Source organism: Plecotus auritus (genome assembly GCF_963455305.1).
Source record: "Plecotus auritus genome assembly, chromosome: 8".
Taxonomy (NCBI): Eukaryota; Metazoa; Chordata; class Mammalia; order Chiroptera; family Vespertilionidae; genus Plecotus; species Plecotus auritus.
Window position 1 is genome coordinate 156951200 of NC_137782.1, and position 12047 is coordinate 156963246.

At 38.0% G+C, this 12047-nt stretch overlaps 1 protein-coding gene across 3 annotated transcripts in view; it reads left to right on the top strand.

The window, feature by feature from the left end:
- Positions 1–12047, top strand: part of STRN (striatin) — a 74411-nt gene that overhangs the window by 17910 nt on the left and 44454 nt on the right. For all 3 annotated transcript variants that reach the window (XM_080686428.1, XM_080686427.1, XM_080686429.1), the window contains exon 2: positions 9359–9462. In XM_080686428.1, the coding sequence (XP_080542554.1) occupies positions 9359–9462 (104 nt within the window). The remainder of the gene's footprint in view (positions 1–9358; positions 9463–12047) is intronic.

The window sequence follows — 12047 nt, forward strand, 5'->3', positions numbered from 1 at the left end:
TAAAGAGCCAGGGTCTGTAATATCCAAAATGACCGAAGGGACGACCAAATGCCAGGCTGCGTGCGCAGCAGGCTCGGGTGGGCGGGGACTGGCGAGCGGGCTTAACTGCTGACCTCTCGGAGAGAGAGAGAGGGGTGGGGCTGATCAGCAGTCACCCCAGGCTGCTGGCGAGGCCCAGAGAGAGAGAAAAAGAGAGAGAGAGTGAGAGAAAGAGAGAGAGAGAGAGAGGCAAGGGCTGATCAGCTCTTGCCTCTCTCTCTCTTTCTGGGCCTCACCAGCAGCTGAGCCTCTCTCTCTCCGAGAGGTCAGCAGTTCAGCCCACTTGGCAGCAGCCTGGGGCGACTGCTGATCAGCCCCACCTCTCTAATCAGGCCCGGAGATAGGCCTTGGAGACGCTGACTGGCATAGAAACCAACCAATCAGAACCAAATCTGGATGAACTGCGAGGAGCCAATGGCTGCCTAGGAAGCGGAGCTTTGATGCTGACTGGTATAGAAACTGAGCAGTCACCTACTCTGGGTGAACTGCGAAGGCAGAACCTAAGGTAGGGGGCTGAGGAGGGGTTTTAAGGGCAACAGCTGTTTGGTGTAAGGTGTAAGAAAGCGGTTCAATTTTTTAATGACCAGTTTGGCAGTATAGTGCATATGGCTGGCTATCAGTCCAGATATAGGGATTATGTATTTTTGTCTGCCAAGAGCATCTCCTGCTGAAAAAGGCTCCCCACCCCCACCATTTAAGCAATCCTATCCTATATCTATACTAATAAAATAGTAATATGCTAATTAGGCAAGGTCGACGGGCCATCTTCCGGATGTCCGACTTCCTTCCGGACAAAGCCATGGTGGTGGGGGCTGAGGCAGAGGCAGTTAGGGGTGATCAGGCCAGCAGGGGAGGGCAGTTGTGGGATCAGGCCTGCAGGAGAGGGCAGTTGGGGGTGAGATCAGGCCGGCAGGGGAGGGCAGTTAGTGGCCATCAGGCCGGCAGGGGAGAGCAATTAGGGGCGAGATCAGGCTGGCAGGGGAGGGCAGTTAGGGGAGATCAGGCAGGCAGGCAGGTAGGCAGAGGGGTTAGGGGCAATCAGGCAGGCAGGCAGAGGCAGATAGGAGTGATCAGGCAGGCAGGTAGGTGAGCGGTTAGGAGCCAGTGGTCCCAGATTGCGAGAGGGATGTCCGACTGCCAGTTTATGGGTCCCCGATTGGAGACTGTGCAGGCTGGGCTGAGGAACCCCCTCCTCCCTCCCCTCCCCACCCCCGTGCATGCATTTCATGCACCAGGCCACTAGTATATAATATATATTTTTCCATACATACATATACTTCACAGCTTCTTTTTGGCATATTCGAATTGCCAGGATCACTACTCTTGTGCTTTGGGGCCATTGTTAAGTAAAATAAGGGTTATTTGAACACAAGCACTGCGATGACCCCCAGTTGATCTGATAACCAAGTTGGCTGCTAAATGACTAACATGCAGGAGCTTATACGGTATGGATACCCTAGGCAAAGAGATGATTCATGTCTCAGGTGGGACAGCATGAGGTTTCATCATGCTACTGAGAATGGTGTGCAATTTAAAATTTAAGAATTGTTTATTTCTGGAATTTTTCATTTAATATTTTTGGACCACAGTTGACTTTGGACAACTGAAACTGTTGAAAGTGAAACCATGGAGAAAGGGAGACTATTGTAGTTACAGACATTAAGAACTCAGTAAAAGCAGATGAGCCTTCTTTATCAGCGAGTGATAAAGTTTCCCAGAAGTACCTTCTCCCCACCCACAGCAGACATTCATATATATCTCACTAATATACTCTGGTTTCTCTTCAGACTGTATAAATCTTTCACCTTATATTTCACTGGTTACATAGCTATGTGTGGACACACACAACCCAAGACAGCAAGCATTTGGCTTTCTAGATTCTATAGTGGAAAGTTACAAGGTGGAAGGGGGGTGGGAATATGTATTTTGAATAGCTAGTACACAGAATCTGCCACAATGATTAAGTAAGAGTTATGGTAAGTTTACTTAGAGATCTATAATAAACCCAATGAAAATGATGGTCATAAAAACAGTAATAACACAAAACTGCATAACAAAATGTAAACTATAAAATTCTATACCATAATTCTATCTATGTAGAGAAATGGATTGAAAAGAATATTAGAAGGAAAGAATTCAAAGGATAAAAATAGAAGCAAAAGTAGAGTGTATCTGAAAATCGTTGCACATTACTTTTCTTGGATGATGTGGAGGAAGGGGCTGGTGTTTTCATACCAGGTTAGAGGGTATGTGTGTAGCATTGTCAGGCCCCTTTTGCCAAAAATAAATTTTGCATTGCTGCCAGCCATATAAAGATGTATCTGTAATTCATCTGTCTGTGAACATTGTTTTATCTTTTAACAGGTATGGTATGCATGATGCATCAGAGCTGCCTTTTAAAAAACTTGAAAAGAAAAAAAAATTCCAACTTACAAGAAAGTTCCAAGAAGAGTATTAAAAAATCTTCGCCCAACTTCAATTGTTAATATTTATTTTATTTTTAGAGAGAAGAAGGGAGAAAGAGAGAGAGAGAGAGAGAGAGAGAGAAATATTGATGTGAGAGAGAAACATTGATCAGTTGCCTCTGGCACACACCCTGACTGGGGATCAAACCCACAACCTGGCTATGTGCCCTGGCTGGAATCAAACCCTCCATCTTTTCGTGTACAGGATGATCCTCCAGCCAACTGAGCCACCCTGGTCAGGGCTCAGTTGTTGATATTTAAAACTGATAATTTGGTATATTGTTTTACTAGTTAGGCTCTCTAGTTTTCATGTAATGATCTTTCATCAGTATAGTCTCATGGCTCTTCATTTTGACATTGTGTTGATTAATAGTGACCTTTTTTAAAAGGTAAGCTTTTATTATATCTCCTGTTTATATTTTCTGTTCTGTTTTCCTTTGGAGCATATCTTATAGTTTATTAAATAAAATGTCATGCATTTGAATACTTTTATTATAGGCATTTAGCTCTGATTATAATAATTTCTTCAGAAGTCAGAAAGGCTTATGCTATTTCTGTACAAATGTTAAGAAAAAGGACTCCTTTAAAAAATACACAGTATTTTATGTAGATTGAGCGCTATGAAAAATGGACTGTGTCTCCGGTGGGGTTATCCTCCCAGTGTTTAGCACAGTTTTGGTGACATGGTAAGCTCTCAGTAAATGAATGGGTGGATTTTATTGCGGTATATTGGTTAGACTGTAAAAGTTATTTTAAAGAATATCTACTAACTCTATGTGTGGTCGATGAGGATTTAACTATTTTGTCCCCTTCTTGGCTCACCTTCCTATCCCCCAGTTATAGAAAAACTAGTGGCCCAGTGCACGAATTTGTGCACATTGAAAGGAAATTAATTAGAAAAAATATTTTAATATCGCTATTCATCCTTTCTCTATAATAGAAGTGTCAACCAAATTCACAAGTAACAATGACAGATTGAAACACGTGTGCGATTGTCGCCAGTGAGAGCTTTATATGTATCGCACATGTGCGAGTCAACTTAGCCTTTTATAGATATAGAATAAACTTGTTTAATTAGACCTGCTTTCTGATGTAGCTAAACTTTTTGCAGCCAGTGAAGCACCCCAACTTCTCTTTCAGGTAATTGTCAGCAACACAGCAGTAAATACAAACACAAAGCAGATTATTATTGTAGATCACTCAGGGAGTACAAAGGGTAAAATATTTAACTGCAGCAGTGTTTGACTATATTCTGCGCAGTGAGAAAACCTGAAGTCATTTTCAAGGTCCACCGTTTCTTACTTCTTTTCAGTTGGGTCAAGTTTCTAAACTTTCTAAATCTCCATTTTCCGGCTAATGAAAAGAAAATAGGATTTCACTGAGTTGCCTATCTACCTACTCCGTGACTTCTGTGAGGATCAAATGAGGTGAGGCATGGGAAAACGCTTCACAGACATTTGGTTAAAGTGTGAAATGTTTGCACCTGGCTATAAAGCAAGTAATTTTCCTGGGCTGAAGAAACTGTAAGGAGGCTAGTCATCGCTAGGGAGAGGAAGCCAGGTGTTGCTACTTGATATCATTACCTGGCGCCCACAGTGACCGTTTCTGGTCTGGGCTGGGGGCTGCATTTTGCACCATGGGGGTCTCAGCAGTGTTGGCTGTGATTTGATGGGCTGTTGCTCCGGGGTGGTGGTGGGGCCTGTGTCCCAGTTGGGGGAAGCCAAGTGTTGCTTTGTGGGCACCAGGTTTGTGGTGCCATTTCTCTGTGCACGTCATGGCAGGTCCTGCGTTGAGTGTCTGCCCCCTGGTGGTCAGTGCGTGTCATAGCGACTGGTCAGATGGTTGGACACTTAGCATATTAGCCTTTTATATATATATAGATATTTAAAATTATTGTTTATATTTATGTAAACATACATAAATAATAACCGCTTATGAGCCAGCCAATAGTATACTATGATAGTTTCTTTTCCTATGCAACTTTTGGTTTTCCTGCAGTTAATGATTACCTCCTTTTTTTCACGGCTTAATTTTCTTTGAGCATTGTTCTACTTTTGTTTCCATAAACTTCAGTTGCCTTTATATACAAATTTATATGTGGTGAAAATTACCAAATAATTTTTTAGGCCCTTTATTCCCTTTTTTCAACTATTGATCTTATTTCTAGAGTTTCCTGCCTTGCTCTAATGTAGGCTACCTGCTATTTTGGCCTGTGAGCCAGTTCTTATTTTAAAACTTTCTTTTGCTGCCCTCCATTGTTACAACTCTTGTTTCCCGAATTCCATGTCTTCTTTTTAATTTGTCCTCTTAATGGTATTGTTGTCTTGAGTAAGAATATAATATATGCTGTATGGGAATGTATGTTTTGGACATTAATGTTCTAAAAATGATTGAATAAGTAAGTAAAATTTATGATTGAAAGAAATGTTAGATAAGTAAATAAAAATGATACAAACTTTATAAGGAAATTTCAGGGAAGTCACTAGTTTGTTAAAAGAGAAAGCTAACTATAGAGTTAATACCGGAATAAGATACAGTTTTTGAGTTAAACATCAGTTCTTTACCTGCCTCCAGAGTTAAATAGGCATCCCACTGTATTTTATTTGTATATTCACTGCTTTTGCCTATAATTTCTGGTTTTAGTAGCATACAACATATGCTACCAATTCAAATATATTTTATTCAGCATACATGTTTCATTCACTGGACTGTGAACTCTGTTTTATTTGTTTCTCACTACTTTAGCCCTAATGTCCCTAGATTTTGATGTGTGTATGCATAGTAGGGGAAGCTATGCTATTAACTAGGAAATGTCAGAACTTTGAAAAAGGTGTTAAGCTTGAACAGCGGAGGGCAGTGGTTGGCAAACTCATTAGTCAACAGAGACAAATATCAACAGTACAACGATTGAAATTTCTTTTGAGAGCCAAATTTTTTAAACTTAAACTATATAGGTAGGTACAATGTTATTAACTTAATTAGGGTACTCCTAAGCTGGCCTTTGCTAAAAACTCAAGGGGCCAAAGAGCCGCATGTGGCTCGCGAGCCGCAGTTTGCCGACCACTGGCTTAGGGCATGTGGTATGGAGACTGGTACTAGAGTGTTTATGAATTTAGATTTTGTTATTAGTGATTCATATTTTCATTCAACAGATGTTTTCCAAGTGCCTACTTCATGCCAGGTCTTGTTCTAGGCACTGGAGAAAAACAATGATTATAACAGATCCTACCCATATGAAGCTCAACTCGGCAGTAATAAATAAACCCGTTCTTAAAATGTTCGATGGTAATAAGTGCTGTGATAAAGTGTGATAAGTGGGGTATGGAATGCTTGGGAGAGTAGAATGGGAAAGAAAGGCTCTACTGATAAGGTGCCATTTGACCTGAGAAGATGAAATCTGAGGGAAGAGTGTTCCAGGCTACTAGTTGGTTTTCTCTGGCATACAGTCATTGCCTCTAGCTAGCCCTTTCTCTAAAGACAACATCACCAAACTTGATATCAAACCTAAGCTCAGAATCAGAGGACCTGTTAAAACACAGCTTTCATCTGTCAGCCCCACCCTCAGTTTCTGATTCAACAGGCCTGGAGTGGGGTCTGAAAATTTGCATTCCCACCAAGTACCCAGGTGGTGCTAATGCTGCTACTCTGGGACCACACTTGGAGAACCACTGACTTACACCATTTGTGACACATTAGGTGGCCAGAAATAAAGCAAAAGGGCCTGGTAAGAGCAAGGAACACAGCTGTTCCAGAACCCCAGCTCTTTACCCCACAGAGGTATGAATCTTATATAGGCCCTCAAGCCGACTGACTAGTACACACTAGTTTTTTTGATTCTCCCAGATTCCTTGTTTATGATTGTGTTTTTAGCTGTATCCTGATAAGAAAATAAGTCCGCCATTTTCATCCAGTTCAATAGAGTGTTTGGGGGAATATTTAATACCTACCACAGTCCAAATTGCTATAAAGAAGAATAAAGGAAGGGCAAAACCAAATTCCTTCTCACAGTGCACTTCCAATCTAGTGTGGATATAAGAACAGAACACATACGTATACAAAAAAGCTAAGATGAGACCTTGGATTCTCCTAATAAATGAGGCTTGGAGTTGCAAATCTCAAATATTCACATTTATTCATTTAACAATATTAACTGATTGCAATTTTAATTGGTATTTCTCTTGCATGTGCTTTTTCATATGTTTGAGCCTTTTGTATTTCCTTTCAATCAACATGTCCTTTGTATGTTTTTCTATTGAGTTCTTGACCTTTTCTTTATTGATTTGTAGGTGCTGTTAATATATTTTAAAAAGTAAACTTTTGTGATTTGTGATGACTGTTTTCCTATTTTTTGCACATTTGCTTAAAAATAATTGTCTTCATATGATAGTTGTTCAACAACTTTTTATTGCCATATGTAAATATTTTATTTTTTTTGTGGTTAAGTTTATTAGTCTTTTATGGCTTTGGGTTTTGTCCTATTTTCAGAAAGGCATTCCTAACCCTGAGATTATTAAAGCAAAAACAAACTCTAGCCCTAACTGGTTTGGCTCAGTGGATAGAGCGTAGGCCTGTGAACTGAGGGGTCCTAGATTTGATTCCGGTCAAGGGCATGTACCTTCGTTGCAGGCACATCTCCAGTCGGGGGTGTGCAGGAGGCAGCTGATTGATGTTTCTGACTCTCTATCCCTCTCCCTTCCTCTCTGTAAAAAATCAATAAAATATATTAAAAACACACACACAAAAAGCAAACAAACAAACTCTAACTTATCTTCTTTCTTTGGGGCTCCTTTAAAATTTTTTGACGCATTTGGCATTTGATTTGATGTGGGAAATAATTTTCAGATGGCTGCCCATAAACATTTATTGAATAATCCACATTTTCCCCAATCATGTGCACATAGTGTCACCTTTAGCTTTAACTAAGTTCCTGTATATATTTGGGTTTGTTCTGGGATTGTACCATGTGTGACTCCATTTATGAATCGCTACCACTTTTTAAGTGACTTATAAAATTACAAGTTTTAAAATATTTTAAGGCTTTTAAATAATTTGTTTATTGTTGCTTTTTAATTTTTCCATATATGAAAAGTTAACATGGGTAGTGCGTGCAGACGGGCTAAATAGCCATCTCAGATGGTATTTAAGAAAAATGGAATTTATTTAAGGAAAAAGATGGGGAATGGAATAACCAGAGGGAAGGGGCTGCGCAGCACCTTGCCAAGGGGACATTGGGTTGATGATGGCAGCACTCAAGACCTGGCGTTTCATCCTTGTATGCAGTCACTGGCGGGCAGCTCTTAGAGACAGTGGGTCTGGGGGCTGAGCTGGTGAGCTTGGAATGCTCATGGAATGCAACTGTGCAATCCGGTGTCTTTAGGACTGTTTCAGTTCCTTATATGGTCTGATTCCTGGTGTCCAGCAAGTTTTTCCTGGCCTTTCTCCTTTGGGGGGAAGCTTACAAATGGCCTTTAACGATTGTATTGCTCTGTAATCCTAATAATATGTACTTTAGAATCATTATGTATGATATTTTTAAATATATTTTTATTGATTTCAGAGAGGAAGGGAGAGGGAGAGATAGAAACATCAATGATTAGAGAGAATTATCTGTAATCATTGATGGCTGCCTCCTGCACACCCCCTACTGGGGATTGAGCCCACAACTCAGGCATGTGCCCTTGACCGGAATCGAACCCAGGACCTTTAGTCTGCAGGCTGACGCTCTATCCAGTGAACCAAACCAGCTAGGACTATGATGCTTTTTAAAAACACACTGTTGGTATTTTATTTTTTAAATTTTTTAAAAAATAAATAATTTTTAAAGATTTATTTAGGGAGAAATAAAATCATTGTAGTTCTTTTTAAGAACATGGCTTTGCTTCTCATTTGTTTCAGGCATTTTTTAGTGTACCATTTAAAATACTCTCTCTGCATAGCTCTTAATTTATTCTAATCATCTTACCATTTTGTTATTATAAGTGGGATTGTTTTCTTTCATTATATCATCTAACTAGTAGTTTTATAGAAGCCCATGGGTTTCAATTGATTATTTTTTACATGCAGCTACTTTACTAAAATTCCTCTATTTTTATAATTGTTTACAATTAATTTTCTTGGATTTTCCAGGTATCCACTCATATCATTTGCAAATAATAGTAATTTTATTTACTCTTCTCTATTTTTAAACTTATTTGTTTCTTAACTAATGACACTGGCTACTACCTCCAGAACAAGGTTAAATATTTGTGATGAAAAATGAACATCCTTGTTTTGTTTCTGATTATCAGTACTTACAGGGTTTCTTCATTATTCATGATGCTGGTATTAAATTGTATTGTTTGTATTTTATCATTTGGCATAGTATTTGTTTCAAAATAAAAGATTTTAAATCTTATATTGACAGAAAAGTTGCAAGGACAATACAAAGAATTATTTTTGTCCTGAATCATGTGAGGGCAGGTTGCTAGCCAACCTGATGGCCCATGGCCTCCCACAAAATACTTTAGGGTTTATTTCCTATAAACAAGTACTGCTTGTAACCACATATAGCTATCAAACTCAGGAAACTAACACTGATGTTAACTGTCTCTAATCCTGAGACCCCATTCATGTTTCGCCAGTTGTCCCAATGACTTCCTTTTATAGCCAAATCTAGTCCAGAATCATACATTAAGCCCCTTTTTTTCCCATGCAGCCAATGCCTTCCTATATACTTGCAAACTTTGTGACAGATATGTAAAGGAAATGTTTTTTTCCTCTAACTGTTCTATCTTCCAAAGGTTCTTTCCTCAACTGAGTTTTAAAAAAAATTTATTTGCTCTAAACTGAGTTGTATCTTTCTTTTCCCTACTCAGGCCCAGATTGCATTTCTTCAGGGGGAAAGGAAAGGTCAAGAAAATTTGAAGAAGGATCTTGTAAGGAGGATCAAAATGCTGGAGTATGCTCTTAAACAGGAAAGGTAATTCAGTAAAATGCAAGGTAGTCTTCTCTTAAAATTTGGAATAATTTTTCTGCCGTTCTTAAATCTAAATTTTAATACTTCATGCTTCTGAATTCAGGAAATGTCATCTGTAATAAATATTTATAATGGTTGTAATATGTTAATTTTACTTTGTTGTTAACATTTAATAATGACCAATAAACTGATTTATATAATTTAAAAAATTTTAGCAACAATTTTACCATACCCTCTTCTTTCTTAAGAAACATGTACTTATTGAATCTTTAATATCCATTTCTTTATGGAATTGAAATAGCTTTTAGTTGTAAAGGAAATTCTATAATGCTTTTATTAACTATTTTCTTATCTAATATTACTCAATTTGATATATTTTCTTTGAAAAAAATTGCTCTGGCAGACTATGTTGAGAATCTTTTTATAGACCTCTTTGGTATTTTGTGCCTTTGCTATCAGCTATTCATATTTCTCCATAAGCAAACCTTACTTTTCTAGTTTGCTAGTGTCTGAGATACTCAAATAACAAAACTTGGGTCATAAGTCAAGGATAATACGTCATAGATGAGAGTTTTGGAAATTTTCATATAAATTAGGTTTATTTGCTTTAATGCAGTGGTTCTCAACCTTTCTAATGCGCGACCCTTTAATACAGTTCCTCATGTTGTGGTGACCCCCAACCGTAAAATTATTTTCGTTGCTACTTCATAACTGTAATTTTGCTACTGTTATGAATTGTAATGTAAATATCTGTCGCGACCCACAGGTTGAGAACTGCTGCTGTAGAGCCTAAGACCATCGGGAAACACAGATATTTACATTACGATTCATAACAGTAGCAAAATTAGTTATGAAGTAGCAACGAAAATAATTTTACGTTTGGGAGTCACCACAACATGAGGAACTGTATTAAAGGGTCGCGGCATTAGAAAGGTTGAGAACCACTGCTTTAATGGATGATGGTCTTTGGATTTGTGTGTGTGTGTGCGTCAGCAGTGTGAAACCATTCTTTGTTTTGAGTACTTGATAGATATATTGAAATTCTCTATTTTGCTTTATTTTTGGTGATCACATTCTTTACTCATTATTTTGAAGTTGCTGTATGGGCTGTTTGCAAAACTACCATAAAATAACATTTAGCAGACAATATTTATGAATATCAAGAAATAAAACTTTATTGGAATTTGTGTTCAGTTTCATGTGGCATCTTTAAATGAGATTGACAACAGGTTCACTTCTTAGTGAAAAATAGGCAGTTCTTTTCCTTGAGAAATTGATTGAAAACTGTATTGAGGAGATAGAAAAAAACACCCAGACTTTTAAAGGTAGTAATTTTGAATATTTGAGACTTTAAGCTATCTAAATTATAGGCATAAGTGAAGTGAGAAATAATAAAATGGACACTTTATTAACTACTATATTACAGGTCCTGAAGCTTAAAAACAAAGTGACTGGATAGAGTTGCAGTCAGGTAGAGCTGTGCTTCAGATTGCTTAGGTCTGTCTGATTCTGAAGCCTGTACTCTGTACCAGAACATTATAGTATTCGTAAGATGGAAGAATTGAAATACACAGATATTATAGTAACCAAGAATATTGTGTGTGTGTGTGTGTGTGTGTGTGCCTTCTCAATTAAACATATTAATTTGTGCATCCAGTTTAAGCACTTGTGCTGGACCTGAGCCTAAACATAGGTCATAGTCCTTGTCCTTACTGGCTTACGTAACTGGAAACACAGTTGTAAGCCACAAAGTGCAGTGCAGTCTGATCGGTGCTGTGGGAGAAGTCTGTGTGGCATACAGTGGGTCACAAAGAAGGGAGTGGATATTTCTGTCTGGAAGGTGGAAGTAGAAAGGAAGGTGTAATTAGAAGAGGTGAGGCTTGAACATCATAAAAAATAATGTGTTTGCCAGATAGACAAGGTTCAGGAAGTAGAGAGGATATGTTTTATATAGAATAAAGCAGTTTGGTGTGTTCTGAAATTTATAATTACTGTGTATTGGAAGGAAGGACGTTAGTTGTGATTTGATGATATCATGGAAAGCCTAACTAAGGAATTGAAACTTTTATCTTACACATAATAGGTCATATTGAAAATTTTCAAAAACTTTCTAAAATAATCTCAAACTAATAGAAGTTGCAGGACCCATATACCATTTACCCAGATTTATCCATTTGACCACATTTTACTATGTTAACTGTCATCATGCACAATATACCATAGTTTTTCCTAAATCATTTCCTATTTAGTTGCAGACATTATATCCTTTCTCCCTATAAATTCCTCCCTATATATTTTCTAAGAGCAAGGACATTCCATTCTATAATTACAGCTTATTATCAAATTAAGAAAATTTAATGTTGATATAGTTCCATTATCTAACAAAGCCCATATTCATATGTTCCAGTGATGATCTTCATAGCATTTTCCCCCCAAATATTCTAATATGATCTTTATAGGTGTGTTTTTTTCTGGTCTAGAAATACATATTGCATTTAGTTGTCATGCAATTGAAAGGTTTTAAGTATGGAATAGTGTGAAATAGATTTTAGAACGATCATTCTGACTTCATTTTGGGGGATGGACTG